General features: G+C 39.5%; 1 protein-coding gene and 1 pseudogene across 7 annotated transcripts in view; one reads left to right on the top strand and one right to left on the bottom strand.

Annotated features, from left to right (window-relative positions):
• The window catches only part of ERG (ETS transcription factor ERG), a 285,239-nt gene that overhangs the window by 149,887 nt on the left and 115,176 nt on the right, over positions 1-20,176 (top strand). For 3 of the 7 annotated variants that reach the window (XM_003263933.3, XM_030806204.1, XM_003263931.3), the window contains exon 1: positions 18,097-18,238. The exons of the other annotated variants lie outside the window; for them this stretch is intronic. Coding sequence is in view for 2 of the 3 variants with exons in the window: in XM_030806204.1 (XP_030662064.1) it covers positions 18,221-18,238 (18 nt within the window). In the remaining variant the exon portion in view is untranslated. Of the gene's footprint in view, positions 1-18,096; positions 18,239-20,176 lie in introns of those variants that run through there. 7 annotated transcript variants of the gene reach the window in all.
• On the bottom strand, positions 14,000-14,170 carry LOC115833146 (annotated as a pseudogene).

The following is a 20,176-nucleotide window of genomic DNA, read 5'->3' as shown; positions in this document are numbered from 1 at the left end:
TTCTCTGTTTTCTTTTAATAGTTTTATAATTTGGGGTCTTAGGTTTAAGTCTGTCATCTACCTTGAGTTGATTTTTATATATGGCAAGAGATAGAGGTCCAGTTTTATTCTTTTGCATATGGATATCCAATTATTCCAGCAACATTTATTGAAGAGGGTGTCTTTTTCCCAATATATGTTATTGATGCCTTTGTTGAAAATCAGTTGGCCGTGAATATGTGGATTTATTTCTGGGTTATCAATTCTGTTCCATTCGTCTATGTATCTGTTTTTATACCAGTATCATGCTCTTTTGGTTACTAGAGCCTTGTAATATATTTTGAAGTCCGGTTATGTGATGCTCCCAATTTTGTTGTTTTTGTTCAGGGTTCCTTTAGCTATTCAGGCTCCTTTTTGCTTTCATACAAATTTTAGGATTGTTTTTTTCTATTCTTGTGAAAAATGACATTAATATTTTAACAGGGATTGCATTGAATCTGTAGATTTATTTGGGTGGTATGGTCATTTTAATGATATTAGTTCTTCTGATCCATGACCATGCAATGTCTTTTCATTTGTTTGTGTCCTTTTCCATTTCTTTCATTAGTGTTTTGTAGTTTTTTTGTAGAGATTTTTCGCTTCCTTGGTTAATTTTTTTCCTAGATTTTTTTTCCTTATACCTATTCTAAGTGGGATTTTCTTCTTGATTTCTTTCTCAGCCAGTGCATTATTGGGTATATAAATGCTACTGTTTTTTTAAATGTTGATTTTGTATCCTGCAACTTTACTGAATTTGTTTATTAAACCTACGAGTCTTTTGGTGGAGTCTGTAGGTTTTTCTAGATGTAAGATCATGTCATCTACAAAGAGGGACAATTTGACTTCTTTTCCAGTTTGGATGAATTTTATTGCTTTCTCTTGCCTGATTGCTCTGGCTAAGACTTCCAGTCCTATATTGAATAGAAGTGATAAAAATGAGAATCCTTGTCTTGTTCCAGTTCTTAGAGGAGAGACTTTCAGCCTTTCCCCATTCAGTGTAATTTTAGCTGTGGGTTAATCATGTATGGACTTTATTATATTGAGGTATGTTTCTTCTGTACCTAGTTTGTTGAGAGCTTTTATTATGAATCAATGTTAAATTTTATCAGATGCCTTTTCTGCATTTATTGATATGATCATATGGTTTTTGTTTTTTTCTATTGATGTGATGTATCGTATGTATTGATTTGTGTATGTTGAACCATCCTTGCATCTCTGGGATACATCCCACTCGACCACGGTGCATTATCTTTTTGATGTGCTGTTGGTTTCAGCCTACTAATATTTTGTTGATAACTTTTGCTGAACAAAATACTAGAAAACTTATATTCACCAGAAATATTGGCCTGTATCCGTGCTGAACTGAAGTGATGTTCACCAGGAATATTAGCCTGTAGTTTTCTTTTTTGTTGTGTTCTTGTCTGATTTTGGTATGAGGGTAATGTTGGCCTCATAGAATGAATTAGGAAGAATTCTCTCCTCTTTAATTTTTTGTAATGGCTTGGTGAGGATTGGTATTAGTTCTTCTTTCTAAGTTTGGTAGAATTCAGTAGTGAAACCATCTGGTCCTTGACTTTTCTTTGTTGGGAGATTTTTTTTTTCCTATCCAATCTTATTACTTGTTATTGGTTTGTTTAGGTTTTCAGTTTCTTTCTGATTCAATCTTGGCAGGTTGTATGTGTTCAGAAATGTATCCATTTCCTCTAGATTTTCCAGTTTGTAATAGTCTCTGATAATCTTATGTATTTCTCACTCTTCTTTAAGAGTGTCTTGTCTGTTTTTGACTCTGCATTTCCATACATGTTTTAGAATCACTCGAGTTTCACAAAAACTTTGTTGAAGTATCTATTGCATCTGCATTGAATCTGTTGATCAATTTGAAGAAAATTCTGTCTTTGATTATTAAGTTTTTCAATCCATGAATATATCTATCCATTTATTTTGGTCTTCTTTTAATAATATTTTGTAGTTTTTGGTGTAGAGGTTCTGCACATATTATGTTAGATTTATTTCCATATTGTAAGGTATTTTTAATGCTAATGAAAACAGTATCACTTAAAAATTTTGATTTCTATTGATGTTTATGCTGATATATAAAACTAGAATTCTATATTGACCTTGTATCTAGCAAACTTTTCAAACTCATTTATTAATTCTAATGACTTATTTCCAAATTCTCTTGGAAATTCTGTGTAAAAAAATGATGTCATCTGTAAATAAAGTTCTATTTACTTTTTCCCAGTCCTTTAACATTGCATTTCATTTCCTTGCCTTCTTTACTAACTAAGACTGCCAATTCAATTTCAGACAAACGTGGTAATATGTGGGGCTTCTTTGTCTTTTCCCCCTACTTCAAAGGATTAAATTTTAAAGTTTTGACATGAAAATGTGTGGTTTACTGTAGGTTTTGGTAGATTCCTTTTATCAGTTTGTAGGATTTATAAACTTCCTCTTTATTTCTAATTTACTAAGAATTTTTAATATGAATATTGAATGTTATTAAATGCTTTTCTTCTTTTGTTTAAAGTTATATAAATTTTCTTTACAATGTAAATTTGATTATTTGATTGAAACAAGCTTTCATTCTTAAATCCAATTTGTTCACAATATATATATTATTGTCGTATATACTGTTGGGTTTTGTTTTCTAGTATTTTATTTAGGATTTTGCATCTATGTTTATGTATGAAATTGGCCTATAATTTTCCTTTTTAAATAATTTTCTAGTTACATTTTGGTATCAAGCTTTCTTTTCTTTTATCTGAAAAGCTTATGTAAGAGTGGCATCATTTTTTTTTAATGCATGTTAGAATTTGCTGATGTCTGGCCTGGAACTTTCTTTCTTTTTTTATTTTTATTTTTTTTTATTTTTGGAGTTGTCCTTTAAGAGGTCTGAGATTTTTCAATCAATGTCTTTAATAATTATAGGAGTTCAGGTTTTGTGTTTTTTCTTTTGACAGTTTTGGTAAATTATATTTTCCAATTATATTATCTATTTCAACTAATTTTTCACATTTATTGATAGGAAATTGATCATAATATTCTATTACCCTTCCAATGTCTATAGCATCTGTAGTAATAGCCCCTTTTTATTGTTGACTTTGGTTATTTTAACCTTCCCTCTTTTCTCTCTATAATCACCAGTGACTTATACATAACTAATCTTTTCAGAGAACCAGATTTGGCTTTGTTTATCTTCTCTACCATATGACTATTTACTATTTTCTTAATTTTGTTCTCATTTGTTATTTTTCTTCTTCTTTCTTTGGGTTTTGCTAACTTTTTGAGATTGATGCCTTTGCCTCTTTCCTATGGAAGCTCACCCACAGAAACAGTAACATTATTATGTGCTCCACTTCATGTTTACTCTTCTGTTTTATTTGCAGAACCAAGCCTCATTCAAGTTAGTATTAAAATATAAATGACTCCCACAGCCATCTCTTTATGCAGTGCCATAAAATGTGTTCTAATCAGGATTTTATATTACGTGTTTTTAATTATTCTTGTGAATCCTCAATGCCCAAAATGAACTGGTAACAAATATTTGTCTGTAGATGTCAAGATATTTCCTCATACTGATATACTTCTCAGCATAACCTCCCTTTTAGTTTCTTTGCCCCTTTCATGATGAAACAAATCCTTTACCCAATTTCCCCTACAATCTGAATATTCCCTATTTTTGGGGAACCCAACTCAAATTTCTTTTGTCCTAGTTTTTTTTTTTTTAACAAGTTTCACTTGTTGTCTTACTAACAGTGTATTTAATAAAGTCGATGCTCAATAAATACTCTTGTCTCAGTGAATAAGCTTCAACCTGTTTGTAGCTATATTAATATGTTTATGTATTCTATAAAGTCTAATTGGTAGCCTGTTAAAATTTTTTTTTTTTTTTTGAGACGGAGTCTTACTCTCTTGTCAGGCTCGAGTGCAGTGGCACGATCTTGGCTCACTGCACCCTCTGACTCCCTGGTTCAAGCGATTCTCCTGCCTCAGCCTCCTGAGTAGCTAAGATTAGAGGCACATGCCACCATGCCTAGCTAAGTTTTGTATTTTTGGTAGAGATGGGGTTTCACCATGTTGTCCACAATGCTCTCGATCTCCTGACCTCATGATCCTCTCGCCTCGGCCTCCCAAAGTGCTGGGATTACAGGCTTGAGCCACTGCGCCTGGCCCGTAGGTTTTAATTAATATATTTAAATTTTCTTGGCATTTCAGTATTTCTATATTATAATGTGAATTATTTTAAAATACTTTATCTGATTACAAAAGTAGCACACACTTGTTTTATCCCAAATTTTCTCAACTGTTTGACTTGAAAAGGGGGCAGTTACTCCATGATCCAAACCTCAACACTGAAATTTGTATTTAAGATGTTTTCTCTGCATATACTAATATACATATGTGATAATTTTCTAAAACTTATTATACTTTGAATATTTTCTATGCAGTTCATTAATATCTATCTCATTCATAATACTGTGTAGTATAATTATCCAACATCTGATTGAAAGACATACAGTTTATTTTCATATTTTACTGTTACTGAGCAGTATAATAGCGGACATCCTTTGTACTTATAACTGTCTATTGTGAGTATTTCTAAAAAATAGATTTCTAGAATATCAATCGCGGAGTCATTCCTATATCTATTGATTTTGTTCTTCGTTTATATTCATTACCTTTAAATTCAGGAAAGTTACTGAAAATTCAGGGTGTTTCAATGTTAGGGAAACATTTGTTAGGTTGCTAACTTCTTCACACTAAACCTTCTATGTTTTCTTACATTTACAAGCAGTCTAATAATCCAGTGAATCCCTTACATACTGAATGTTGGGAAAAGATCACGACAGGAATATCTAGTTTTCAAATCTTGATTTGTTAAAGATCAGAAATCTTCCTTCCAGATCTTGGTTTGTTAAAGGTGATTATCACCTAAACTAAAGCATATTCAGATGACGGCTGCTTGATTTAATGGAGTGAGCTTTTATTCCTGGCTCTTACAGGAGAAAATCTGTAAGCGGTCAGGGGAAAACGGATTTCAATGTGTACTGTCAATTCCTTTTTTTGCATTTGTAAGTGGGAAAAAAATTAGGTGGTTAAAAGGTGGCAGTTTTGAGTTATTAAGAATGATCTGGATTAGCCTCAACTTCCATGGGTCACTACGAGGTAGCCGCTGATACTTCACATCTGGTTTTGGTTTGCAGTAACTGACAAAGAAGCACAATGTATGTATAGCCCTATTGTTAGTGTCGTTCCACTCTTTTAAAGACAAAAAGCTCCCCACTCCAAAAGTACAGAAATATTTTCAACTTCAATTTACAGATTAGGCAAAACCTCTTGAGTTAAGGGTCACTAAAGGCAGTTGAAAAATTTCTTTGCAAACTTCTCAGTGTTCTTGCTGTTAAAGAAAAATAGTAAAATAAAAAGAGCTCCCCAGTGTAAGAATTCCATGAAACAGAGAGTGATGTGTGAGACGCATTAATGCTTTCCATTCCTGATGAAAAGCTCAAACAGCTTTAAGTAATGTGGAATCCAGTATCTCAAATCCTAGCGCCGTCTAGGAGGTGGGCTTTGGATGCCCTAGCTCCCTGGGATTGGAAGAGCAACACGTTGTCTACAGGCATTCCATATGTGAGTTTAATTATGATAACTTGACTTCTTTAAAGAAGCTTTTTAGATGTTTGGGAAGAATCCCACTCAGGACTGTGGGTTTTCTTTCTCCTGCTTTCCTTGGGGAAGGAGCACACAGGACCATGGTTCTCAGAAATGGAGACACACTCTGTGAACCTGTGCACGTCCCTGTGCCCACAGCGAAGGCCCCGTCCAGTGGTCGGCGAGACCCACCATTGCAGCCTTCCAGATGGCTCTCATTAGAGTCAAAATTGACTGAGGGAAGCCCCCATGGCGTCCTGGAAGCCTTAGAGACCGTGCTAGGTACAGAGCCCCTGATTTCTAGGAGCTAATGTTTCAGAGAAAATAATAACAGCACCTTCTAAACACTAGAGCTTTTCTTTTTAGTAACTCAAGGTAATGAATCCCCACCCTCTCCCTCTGCTTCTCATTTACCACCCCTATTTCTCTGCAAGTCACAAAGGGGAAAATTGAACTTTTCCCACATCTCCTTGGGAAAGTAATCTGAGGTTGATGGGCAGAGATGTTTCCAGAGAATGGGAATGGGGTGCCAACAGCATGGAGGAGCCTGGGGAGCTGCTGGTATTGGTCATAGAGTGAAGACCAAAGTTAGGGATGGGGGAGGAGGGTATCTACTCTCATGGGGCAAAGTGACCCTGAGGCACCTCTACATTTAAGGGGCCCAGAAAGAAAAAGGGTGGAAAAGAATAGGAAGGAACTGTTGATGTTCCCTTCTTATGTCCTTTCTGTTGGGTCAAAATACTGTTGTAATTTTGGTGTATTTTTCTCTCTATCCAATATGCAAGTTGTTTGTTTGGCTGAATACTGCTTTGCTTCTTTTCTGCACCTCCAGTGACCGACAATGCTTAGCGCATAGCCAATGCCAGTCAAGATTTGATGAAGGGATGAATGATCATACAGAAGGAATATTTTCTGCTGTAGCAACATTGCAAAAGTTTCTTCTTGAGTCAGGAATCTTCTGATGGTATGCCAATGCCCGGTCGCTGTATAACAACTCACTCCAGGACTCAGTGGCTTTAAATCACAATGATCACTTTCTTATTTAGAATCTCTCATGGTTCCAGGGCTTGATTGGGCTGAGATAGATATTATTTGCTTGGAGTCTTTTATAGGTTTGCAGTCAAGTGCCAGTTGGGGCTGGAGTGATCTTGGTTTCTTCATTTATACCTCTGGGGTTTGATGCTGGCTGTGGGCTGGGACTGATGCCCGGAACACCTACAAATGTCCTCGTCACATGGCTTGGGCTTTCTCCCCGTATGGTGGCTGAGGTTTAAGAGTGGCTGTTCCCAAGAAAATCAGGTGAAAGCTCTATTCAGGTGGAAGCTCTATCACCTTTCCAAGGTAGCCTTGGAAGCCACATAGCTGAACTTCTGCTGTAGTCACAGCCCGACTCAGATTCAAGGAGTGGGAACGTGGACCTCACTTTCTGATGGAAGCAAAGTCAATGTCACTTTATAGAAGGTTATGCATGGTGGGAAATCCTACTGGGCCATCTTGGGAAATACAGTTGCCATGGTGATATGGCAGATGTCTAGAAATGCAATCAATATACCATTCTAATGGTTTCTAATAAGTATGTGTGAAACCAACCCAGTTGCCTAAATAGTTTGACTGGAAATAATTTTAATCAGAGTTACTTTGGAAAATTACCAGGACTAATTTGTATACAAATGGGAGCTCTTATTTCATATTGAAATCCAGATAAATGCACTGTAAAATCATCACGATGCCAGCAAAATAGAGGATGTATACTCATCCACTCATTCATTCATTCGTTCTTACAGCTGGTATTTTTTTTTTATTGACTATCCACTTGCTTACGGGTACTATTAGCTCAATTATTGAGACAGAAATCCCGTAAGATACAGATTTGGGAGGCTTCTTAGAGAAATTTTACCTTCCTCACTTCCCAACGACTCAATCTAAGAAGACAGCTCAAAAAAGCCACTTCCACAGCTCACAGGGCCTGCAGCTGGACTTGGGAGAGAGGTGGTGACAGTGGGGAGAAGAGGGGTGGGGAGCAGATGACCTCCTGCTCTGTCTCTCCCTCATCTGTTCATAGATATTGATACCATCCATTGTGAGTCTGTGTTTGCCTGTGTGTCTGTGTGTATATATGTGTGTGCATGTGTGTGTATGTGTGTTTATATGTGTCTGTCTTTGTGTGTATGTGTGTGTGTCTGCATGTGTGTATATGTGTGTGTGCTTCTGTGTGCCTGTGTGTATGTGTGTCTGTCTTTGTGTGCTTCTGTGTGCCTGTGTGTATGTGTGTCTGTTTGTGTGCTTCTGTGTGTCTGTGTGCATACGTCTATGTGTATGTGTGTCTGTCTTTGTGTCTGTGTATGTGTCTGTGTGCATGTGTGTGTCAGTGTATGTGTGTGTCTGTGTATATATATGTGTGTTTATGTGTGTCTGTGTGTTTATGTCTATCTGTCTTTGTGCCTGTGAATATGTGTGTGTGTCTTTGTGTGTGTTTTCACATGTGTGTGTCTGTGTATGTGTGTGTCTGTGTGTATGTGTATGTGGGTCTGTGTGCATGCATGTGTGTGTCTGTATGTTTGTGTGTCTGTGTGCTTCTGTGTATGTGTCTGTGTGTGTTTGTATGTGTGTATGTGTATATGTGCATGTGCATGTGTGTGTGTCTCTGTATGTGTGTGTGTCTGTGTGTCTGTGTGTGTGCATGTGCATGTGTGTGTGTGAGAGAGTGATGGGGGAGCCATTGATTCCTCACAACTTAAGTCCCAGCTGTCATCTTAACTTTGAGGCTGGTCAGCAGGCAGTTTAAAAACAAATGAAGGCACTGATGCTGGGCACGTTCTGTTCAGAACTGAGGGACTGGCTGGTGCTTTGGCCACAGCTGGGCCTGGCCACATCCCTTCAGAGGAGCCACAGCTGGCTGGACTGAAACTGGCTGGGCCTGTCCCAGTGCCCTCCTGTCAACTGCTGTTGAGAGAACCTCACCCATTCCAGGGGAGTCCCAAGTTCAAGTCAAACTCTGGGCTCTTGAAGGGCTCTCCTGGACTAGCCACTGACACAGCCAGTATTGCCCTTCCCTGATGCTCCTGGGCTCTGTGGCCGGCTTCATTCATTCATTCATTCATTCACTCATTCAGTAAGTGCTTGTTGAGGGTCATCGCTGACGCGGTCATGAGGGAATCCTGGGGCTCCCCTCCCACTGTCAGCACTGGGGCTCCAGGAAGATGGCTGCCTTCCATCTCCAATGCATTTTCATTTCTTCTTTGAACAAACCTGCAAAGTTACTGGTTGATTGAAAAAGGAAAATTGGCACAAATGAATTAAATGACGCGTTGGGGTCACCGAGCAGTTGGGGATAAAGCCAAGGTCCCTGTTATCAGGAGGATGCTGCATGGACTCTTCCGTTCGGAGAAATATCACGAAGGCTCCCCGCCTCCAGCACGCGCCAGTGGACCCCTCTTGTGAAGCAGAGGTTAGCCCTGCACTCACGGTCCTCAGTTCCTACCGAAGCCAGCTCATCATTAGCAATTTGTATTGTGCATGCTGGCAAAGCAGAGCCCAGGGTCGCTTTTTCTCGAGCCAGCGTCTTTTATCTGCAGTTGCACCCCAGCGAAGCTGTGGCCGGAATGTACGACTGTTACAGGGTCCAGGCTTCCTCCCATCTAGTTTGCGATGCCTCTCACATGCAAAGGTTATGTTTGTTTCCCTTTAAAAATAGCAGACGAGCAGATGAAACACTGCCTTAATTATCCTTCTGTAGAACACATTGAAAACGAGCCTCCCTGTTCTACTGGCAGAGCGAGAGGAAAATGTATCCTAAACCGCAGTGGGTGAAGCCTCTTCAGATGTCGGTCAGAGCCTTACCCACAGCCAGCCCCACCCGACAGCCGTGAACACAAACAAACAACTGTCACCCATTGACCTCACCATTCCTTGGTATATGAACCAAAGTGGAAGCGGGGAGAAAAGGAAATACTGCAGATATTTTTAAGTACAAGCAAAGACAGAAAGAGGAAAGTTGCAAAATTGGTTATATTTCTTTTTGCTTAAGTGTATAATGTTTGGATGACCAAAAAGTCAGTGTAAATGTATAATAAGATTATTTTCAAGAAAATCTACATATTAAGTTTTAAGGCCTATTTTACTTCATATATACATAAAGTACCATTTTGAGAAGTGGTATACTCCATGCATATCCCAAAATACTACACGTTTTTTTGAGAAAGGAAGGGACCGTGAGGTTTTTTTCACATCTGACGTATTATAGTATAATCCATATTCCTCCTATAACACGTAGTTCTGGAAAGGATCTACTCACGTCTGAGTTTAGGCAGGCGCTAGCACTGATGTCAGTATTGTGTACAGAGAAAACAAACGTGCTCTGAATTTACTGAATTTGATGCAACTCACATTTGGGAACATATTGAACAATCTAAAATTATTGTAAAGTGGAAAATTTTTCAGGCTTTAAAATCATTAACAGTGGCATGAAACAATTATACAATTTCCATGGTCAAATCTCATCCCCCCAGATTTATGCCTTTAATCTTATATTCAGATCTGTGTATTTCATCTTCGCTCCTAAAACGTGTATTTCTTTATGTTCTATAATAATGAACAATTCAAATTTTTCAAAAAAAACCCACCATTTCTGCATTATAAATGTTAGATCTTAATTTTAACAAGTAAAAAATTAGACCACTTTGTAAAATAATGTCAATTCAAGGAATTTAAATCAAGAAGTAGGCACACTAGTTCCTATTCGCTCTAAAGGTCTTTTTGAGGGGCATTTAGCACCCTCTAGTGACAACAATTCAAGCTGTTCAAAGGGAACTTCCCTGCACGGCTCATGTCTGGTTTCTAGCTGGCAAGTAAACAATGCAGTGTGGTTCTTTAGGCAGGAGGTGGTTGCTTCCTCAAATCCTTGAAGCAGGATTATTTTTGTAGCTGTAAATAAAGGCTGGAATAATCTCCACCAGGCAACTGCGCAGTGGGAAAACCATGATTTATCCCTATCGGCTATAATATTCTTTGGCTTATCACGGCCAGTCCACTCACAAAGAACATTTCTAGTACTCCTTGAACACTGCAGCCTTTCCCAAAACATGTGCTGAGATCTCTGTGGGCATCAGATGACAATAACAAATTTACTGACATCATCGTTCAGTTCAAGTCGGTGCATTTAACAGGATTTAACACATTTTCATATGAGTGAATTGGAAAAGAACTGGCCTGCCTTCACTTCCGCTGCACCTCTGTGTCCTCTGCGTTGCTTGCAATGGGAGATAATGCAGTGTGGAGAGGGTGAGGTGTGGAGAGGGGGCGAGGGATGAGGAGGGCTGGGGTGGAGAGGATACCATGTGCAGTGTACGGTGTAGCAGTTACTGCGCTGAGACAGACTCCCAGGGTCCTGTGCTCCTGACTTCAGGCACGGGTATAGGGCTTCATTGCATCCGCAGGTAGCCTGATGATGATACTCATGCAAATATAAATGAATTTGTGGCAAAGATTTTTTGCCTTCACTTCATTTCTGATTTCATTTGTGATAGAAATAAATTAGTAAATAAATCATCAAATGAGGTGATGCTGAATTAAAGTCCACCTCAACCTAAAACTAAAAGCCAACTTTAGAAAGCAGCAGGAAAAATTATTAATGCAGGCTTCTATATAAATTGAACGCTATTACAGTGCCACTTATGATCTTTCTTTAAGAAGTAATCTGTATTTTCTTTAAAAATAGTTCATAAAATAGGCCGGGCACGGTGGCTCACGCCTGTAATCCCAGCACTTTGGGAGGCCGAGGCAGGCGGATCACGAGGTCAGGAGATCGAGACCATCCTGGCTAACACAGTGAAACCCCGTATCTACTAAAAATACAAAAAATTAGCCGGGCGAGGTGGCGGGCGCCTGTAGTCCCAGCTACTAGGGAGGCTGAGGAAGGAGAATGGCCTGAACCCCGGGGGGGCAGAGCCTGCAGTGAACCGAGATCGCGCCACTGCACTCCAACCTGGGCGACAGCGAGACTCCGTCTCAAAAAAAAAAAAAAGTTCATAAAATAGTGACAGATTAAGACAAAAATAAGTGATGCTGTTTAGTATCTTATAGGTGAGATTGACCCACTTCTTAAAAAATCATTTAAAATTCTGACTAGAATCAAAATCAAAATTAATTTCAACAACCTGGGATAAATTCTCAGTTTGGCCAAGGATGGTGACCGGGGACAGTACCTGGGAAAGGATACTTTGGATCTGAGTCGGGGGTAGAGTGGGATGCCAGTTAGATGCTTTTGTGAATCTTAATTATATGCCCTGTGGGCATACCAAGCCTTATGGGCACCAATGGCAACGTGATGTCTGTAGCATCTATGCTCAGATATACCCGGTTATATGGATAAAGAAGTTGAAACTCATTTAATGGTTTCCAGATTATATAGAGAAGCCTAATAATTGGAACAATACATTTAAAAGTTATTTTAAACTAAATAATGGTGACAAAATAATTACTCTCCTCTTAGGTTTCTTTCTGAAAACCATAGATAATACATTGACATATTTGGAGTCCTTGATAATGGTTTTAATATTCCTGCATTTTTAAAGTCATATGGAGTTGAGTAAGAGCAAAATTGGCATAAACTTGAGAACGTGTGGGATGCTTATGAAACTGTGTTTATTGAAATCATTGCTCCATGTGAACTTATAGAACTGAACTGACGTGTGCTTCAGTATTAAGGAAATTGCAACTTGGTGTTGAGAAGTTGAGGATTTGGTATGTGATAACAGTTTCCTTGGTTTCTATTAGTTCAGATCAACCAAGAGACTGAAGAATACATTCACCACTTAGAGAAAGTGTTGAAACAATGGTTATTTAAATTGTAATTGGATTATTTCTTAATGTGCTGCTGGGGGATATGGCACTCCCCTCCCCCCCCACACACACCCTCATACACACACTCACACATTCATACACACATACGTAGTTGTATCCAGTGGAGTGAAGCTGTAATCATGAAGTGTGCTGTGAACAGAAAAACCGTCCTTAAACAGCACTGACTGGGTGCCCTTGAGGGCTGAGAGTGTCTTAATGCTGCATATGTTCTCAGGCAAATCCTCCAACTGCTGCAGATGGAAAAGTTCCACGGAGTGCTGGAGTTTTCCATTGTGTGGCAGCCCCAGATGCTTGATTCTTATCTACAATCTCAGGCATGTTCCTGGCAAAAATCCTTGGGACATCGTTCTTGCGGGGCTCTCATGAATAATCCAAACACTATGCATTTTAAATTCATGTGTCATCTTAAGGACGATATACAGCACTTTTGTCCTATTGTTTTGTCCTTAAAAACCTGCGTTTCATGGGTCGCTCCCAGGCTCTGAAGTTTTATGTGTGCAGAATTTGAGGAGACTGAGATAGGCTTCCCGAATGCGGAGACACGCGGTGACTGGATAGAGCCCTGTAATCCTGGCTTCCTGAGTGCCCACTGGAGTTCCTGGCAGGAAAAGGCATGCCATTAATATCACCTGAATGGATTAATGCCGCATAGATGGCCTCCACAAAACTCTTGAGCATTTCTGGGTTTTCTTAATAAAATGAAAAAAAAAAGAGCTCTATGCTTGCTGTAGACATTTTAAAAAGAACAGGCATTTGGGCATGCTAAAAGGTTTGACGCCTACAAGTATTGTGGGTTGCACTTTTTACAGAACATGCCTGTAATTTTCAGATATTTACAAAAATGTACAACATTGCATGTTACTTACATATTTTTATATTAGGATATAATTTATGTTTATTACAAATTTATGTTTTGAAAATATAAGTGAACCAAAGAAAAAGAGGGGAAAAAACAAAAAGCTTCTCTGCCATTAGTGTTATAAGATACAGCTGTCAATATTTTTTACTTTGCCTTTTTATTTATTTTTTATTTTTTGACTGTTACAAAAGGTTATTGGCCAGGCGCGGTGGCTCACGCCTGTAATCCCAGCACTTTGGGAGGCCGAGGCGTGTGGATCACGAGGTCAAGAGATCAAGACCATCCTGGCCAACATGGTGAAACCCCATCTCTACTAAAAATACAAAAAATTAGCCGGGCGTGGTGGCGGGCACCCGTAGTCCCAGCTACTCCGGAGGCTGAGGCAGGAGAATGGCGTGAACCCGGGAGGCGGAGCTTGCAGTGAGCCGAGATTGCGCCACTGCACTCCGGCCTGGGTGACAGAGCGAGACTCCATCTCAAAAAAAAAAAAAAAAGTTATTTAACAAAAAGTCTAATATGAAACATACATGACCTAATTTTTACATATAGTAAAACAGGCCCTTTGGAGAGGGGACATGGGTTTTTCTGTTGAACAGCCATTATTTATACTCATTCCAAAGTTTCTAATATGATGACACTATTTCCTTGTATTACCACCGTTCCAATACTGTTCTGCTGCCAACTAGTTGACATCTCCACACATTCATCTATCACAAGATTCATAAAGGGATCAAGTCCCCATAATATTGCTTGGACATGTCTGCCACCATTGCATTTCATCTTTCAACTCGGGAAGGTTAGCTTCACTCATGGTGTCTATTCCTCGGGTTCACAGATGCTTTGGAACAGAATGTATGGCCACCCCCATCTGCCTTTTTATTTTTAACAAAATGGGTCTACGATATAATTCTCCTATATTCTGTGATTTTTTAACTAACCAGGTAAGATATCAGAGCAGTTTTCCGTATTGCTAAGTGTTCATCTACTACATCATTTTCCTGCAATGTTTTTGAGGAGGATGGGCGTTCCATTGTATGGATGTATAGGGCAGGGATAAAGACATGAATGAGTCATGAGTGAATCTTCTGTTGTGTCCCCACAGATGTGGAGGTTCAGACGGGTCTCCTCTCTTTGCTCTGCGCATGTATCACATTGAGAACCATGTGGCTGTCATTCAGAGTGTTCTTAGCTCCTGACCTTCCTCCCCATATTCCATACAGAGAAGTTAGTAAGGGAACAAGAATGAGAACTTGTTCAATCTTTAGAAAATGGGAAGAAATGATTTTAGGATAAATAAATAATAGTGCTTCTTTTATTGTGACAGTGAATTTATGGTATATTTATTTTATATTATTTTGTTTCTTTCTTTGGAGTAAAATTTGAGGAGACTAGTGGAAAGTTTTGGCAGATTCACAGGAGATGGGTTTGTGGCAGAGAAGCATGCAATGGAAATGTGTACTTTATTCATAGGTTCTGCTGTCCACAGCCACTGGGTGGGCTGTGCTGGTCTAGTGTGATGTTTGTTGCGTCTCAAGGAGAGTGAAAAAGGACCCTGCCCTGACAGGCTCATGGCAGGATGGGCCTCAGGTAGGGGCCGTGTGCCAGATTGCCCCCTAACTTGGTCTGTGTGGTGACTTGGAGGGTATATTTCCCTAGGGAGAGGAGGTATCAGGTGGGAAAGGCAGCCTGGTTATCTTAGGCTGCTGGGTGGTGTAGGGATGAGGCCATTTAATAGCATAGACTTGGGATACAGGTGAGGAAAGCTGAAGTGATATCTATATCTTCAGATAATTTCCCCATAGGATAATGTTTGGGAAATGGTTTCTGCACTACTATATTCTAGTTAATAGATGTGCCTTGGCCGGGCGCGGTGGCTCATGCCTCTAATCCCAGCACTTTGGGAGGCTGAGGCAGGTGGATCACGAAGTCAGGAGATCGAGACCATCCTGGCTAACATGGTGAAACCCCGTCTCTCCTAAAAATACAAAAAAAAATTAGCCAGGTGTGGTGGTGGGCGCCTGTAGTTGCAGCTACTCAGGAGGCTGAGGCAGGAGAATGGCATGAACCTGGGAGGCGGAGCTTGCAGTGAGCTGAGATCACACCACTGCATTCCAGCATGGGTGACAGCAAGATTCCGTCTCAAAAAAAAAAAAAAAAAAAAAAAAAAAGATGTGCCTTGTGCTATCAAGAGCCAAAGTTTTTTTTAAAACACTTTACATTAGTCAGAGATTACCAGGCTTGGATGCTATGATGCCATTTGAAACATCAAGAATTATTCTCTTTGAAGACAACAGGAATCAAACATTTTGTCATTAGAAATGAGGCAGAGTTTCCTTTGTAACATTTTGGGACAGAATTTACCACTCAGTATCCCCAAATTAACTTTTATTAGATCACTTTTTATGTTTGTATGCATTTCCAAAATTAGACACAATGAAACTTATGGATCGAATATTGATCAAATAATAGCATCTGTTTTTCTCTTTTTTAGTATCCAATAAAATAAATTTGTCTCTTATAAAACAATATTTTTATTAGTTAGAAAACAAAGGATATATGCATGCACATATGTTATACGTAAATAAATATGGGAGAGAGAGACAGAGATTGAGAGAGAGAGCGTATGTGTGAGAGAAAGCAGAGAAAATGATGTACATTGGCACCAGCAGACAATCAGAGTTAACCAGGTGAAGGGTATTAGGAGTTTTGTGTATTATCTTGTGGCTTTTCTGTAAGTTGGAAATTATTTCAAAATAGAGAGGTAAGAAATCCCACTCTTCACAGTTTGATTTGCATTAGGCAAGAACCAGGGAGTTAAGGTCAAATCATCACTGAAGCATTAGGTCCTGGTAGAAATGCTGATCTTTCCTGCTGCAGGGAACAACTGAGGGCTGGATTAGCAACCAGGAGGCATGCGTGAGGCGGGACCATGCGGGATTTTCTTCCGTGGCTATTTCATTAGCAAAGCGTTCATCTTATTTAAAGCTGGTGTTTGGTAAATGCGTAATCGGGCATCACATGTTGTGGGGGCCACAGTTAACGTTTTACATTGATGCTTCTTAGGAGAGAACAAAAAGCAAGGACACTCAGGGAAGCTGAGAGAGCTTTTCTCCTCCACACTCCAGAATTCTAGTGGAAGCTGCCCAGATAAAACAGCTCAGGACTTTGAAATTTTCGGGGAAACAGAATTTTAATCAGCCTGCCATCTTATTCATTGTTCAGAGATGAAAAGAGCGGAAATCAACACCCCCTCAAAATGTAGGTGCTGAGAACTTAGGTTCTGATTTCTACAGAATGATTTTCTTACAACATACTCTCTTTTCTTTTCCTTCTTTCTTTCCCTCCGTCCCTTCCTCCTTCCTTCCTCCCTCCATCTTCCCATCCTCCTTTCTCCCTGTCTTCCGTCCTTCCTTTCTCCTTCTCCTTCCTTTTTTTCTTGTCCTCTTCCCTCTCTCCTCCTCCTCCTCTCCTTCCTCCCCCTTTCCCCCCTTATCTTTCTCCTTCTCCTCCTTCTTCTATCCTAACATGAGGTGATAAATCAGACGTATATACTAAAAGCCAGAATGGCCTGGGCTGGTGGACAGAACTCTGACACATACCAGCCTAAAGTCTGAGTGAAATCTATTTACTGAACGTCCAACTCTGCAACCAGGAATTGTCAGATGACTCAGGACTTAGTCTATTGTGTTCTTGGGGTCCCCTGTTGAGACCACACCTCTTTATGGGTCCTGCGTTCCTGTAGCTAGATTCAAAGCAAAATGTTTCTTCCAAGCAATTTCCTGAAAATGAGTAATTAAAGTCCTGAAACCCTCTAAGGAATGTTCAGGCCTGCATTCGCTGTACTTCCTTCGAGGAGAAAGCAGACCTGTGACCCTGAACTTATAGCTTGGATTTTTAACATGTAATGGGGCCCTCACATGGCATCTCTGGGTAGCCAAAAGTTCTATGAGGATCTGTTGTCGGCAACATGGATGTCTGTCAGAGTGAGACCAGCTCACTGACATTCCGGGACATTTGTAGTCACTTCAGTTATTTGGATTTTAATAAATACTTGAAAGCAAGACTTGCAAAGGTTTATTTTTCCTCTTTATTTTTCTTGTTTACTGTAAGCCTAGAGTCCTTGCATTTTCAACAACTTTGTTGTAGAGCAAATAAAAAGTGCAGGTATTTGGAAGGAGAAAATGAAACTGTTCTGGAACACTCATATGAAATGTTGAATAAATACAGGTTGTTAAAAATCAGCCAGGCAATGGCCGTTACTGAACATGGCCATCTATTAACATGAAATAAACTCCACCTGCAAAGTTTCCTTTTAGGAGAAAGGAGCTCAAGTCCTCTGTCCTAGTAATTCTGCGAAGAATTGGGCTGCAAAGGGCTGGCACCCGGGGCAGTGGGGTGCCCTCAACGCCTTGGCTCCAAGGTGCTCGCAGCCCGTGTGAAGCCATGCGGAGTCCCATCACATCTGCATCCTGCCTTGGTCTCAGTGCAGTGTGTCACACGGCGGCACACCGGTCACACCTGCTGTGGCAGTCCCCGTCCCAATTGATGCCTTTTCTTTTTTTAATTAAAAAAAAATCTCCTGGCTGCATATCATCAAGAAAAACAACATTGTTTTCAGGGTCTCTTATCTCTCCACTCCCAAATATCCTGTTTCTTTGGGCTGGACAGCCAGGACCAATAGAAACCTCTTCCTGCCATTGGCTGACTTCATTTCCCAGACTTAGCACAATCTCATCCGCTCTAAACAACCTCATCAAAACTACTTTCTGGTCAGAGAGAAGCAATAATTATTATTAACATTTATTAACGATCAATAAACTTGATTGCATTATGGCCAGCACCATTAAGGTAAGGAAAGGGTTCCTTTTAATTTGACAAAATCTTGTTCTTGTTACTCTTTTCTTTGGTTTCCTTTATCAAGGCAGATAAGTTAGGGTTGGGCAACACCCCCACTGCCACAATAGAGGACAACAAGATTTCCTTTGCACTGCCTAGTAAATTTCCTTTTTCCTACTCCAACCATCCGCAAGGCTTAAAAACTTCAAACTCAGAAAAAAATTGGGGTTTCTAAATTCACTGTTGAGGGCTGTGGATTACTTTTGGAAAGGTTTTTCGGAGCGCTTCTGAATTTTCAGATTCTCTAACTATCCCTAACGGTGCCTGGATGTGTGTCTGAGAAAAGGCAGCAGACTCGGAGAGGTTGAAGGGTCGGGTCAAAGCAAAAGATGGGTTTGTGAATGTCGGACATTTGGAGGCTCTTCGGTGGCTCCTTAGCGTCAGGGATGCCAGGCAGTCCCAGTGGAAGCGAAGAGATACTCGGCAAGTGGCTGCTGGTAATGGGACGCAAATGTTGACTTGATTTGTGGGACATCCATGCTGAGAACTGAGTGTTCACGTAACTCAAATGGGGGTAATTTGGTTTGTTCCGCTATATGTTTATCTTCAATAAAATACCTACTCTCTGTACACCGTGAGTAAGATTTCTTCCTAGCAATGGTTAGGTTTGCGGGGATTGGAAAGCAATGGCTGGTCGGTTCTCTGTGCTCTGGGGTGTTTGGTCTGATGCATTTCCTTGCCTAAGTTTTTAGTAGATGGCATATAGAGATTAATGTGGAGGTAAATCTGCACAGGTACAATCCTAAATATGGCCTGATTCTTGGAAATGAAGCCAATTTAGTGGTGACTGCAAGTCAGGGGGCATGCAGTCTTGAATGGGGGTCTGTTCAGTTGTTTTAAAGGCCACCATACCTTCGTGACATTTGTAGAAATGTGAAAAATCAGCAACAAAAGCAGATGCTGAGTGGAGGAAAAAGAAAATTGTGTTTGTTGCATGTCTTTAGTTTTGCTGCATGAAGGTGAGAGGCATTTGGTGGTGTTTTCATGAGGCTTTTAGTTTGTTGGAAAGTGCATAAGAAAATGGAAGTTTGCCCAGAATTGGGCCAAGCCATTTTCAAAAATACTCTTTGGTTTGGTATTTTCATAATTGGAAATGTTTGTATTAGAAGATTTAACTCATGTACCATAGAAACTGTGTTTCAGAAGTTCAGCTTTTATTTCTCAAGGTGTGTTCAATAATATATTAAAAATCTACGTACCAAGAACTTTCACCTTATAGAGACTTTTCTTTCTTTGGCTTCAAGGATTGGAATCTGCTGAAATATGGCTCCTATACACAGGAATTATAAAACTGAGAGTTAATGTGCCCTACTTTTAGCTACATGAATAGAAATTACTTGATTTTGTGACCCCAAATGTTATCTTTTTTTTTTCTTATTTTCATCCTTATTCATATGCATGTTAAATCAAATATTCTGTGTAAATCTTGAATAGCTTGGGTACGATCTTATGTGGTTTTTTTTTCCCAAAAAAATCAGTGCATTAAAAAGGACATTGAAATAACAGACCATCCTTTAGAAGGTAGGTACATTTTGCAAAACATCCAAATGCGTTATACTGTTTAATTTAAAATATACATTTATGAATACATGAAGCTATTTTGAAAGTTTGAATATTTTGTGATTTTCTGAACACTTTTTTGGAAATAATAGCTTACACTTGTCTAAGATACTATGCCTGATTTAACATTTGATTACATTGCATTATGTGTTTATTGTATGTACCCAAGTGAACCCTTAGAATGACTACAGGTGAATTTTTTTTTAATCTTCTGTTAAAATAGTCCCTCTTTATAGGTGACTTCCTTCAAGACATGTTTCTGTTAGATTTCCTGGGTAAAGTAATGAGATGATTTTACAGCCTTGTTTATAGAGTGGAAAAAAGGGTCCT

Source organism: Nomascus leucogenys, chromosome 25, assembly GCF_006542625.1.
Source record: "Nomascus leucogenys isolate Asia chromosome 25, Asia_NLE_v1, whole genome shotgun sequence".
Taxonomy (NCBI): Eukaryota; Metazoa; Chordata; class Mammalia; order Primates; family Hylobatidae; genus Nomascus; species Nomascus leucogenys.
The sequence above is the reverse complement of the archived record's forward strand: the minus strand, read 5'-3'. Positions and strand labels throughout refer to the sequence as shown.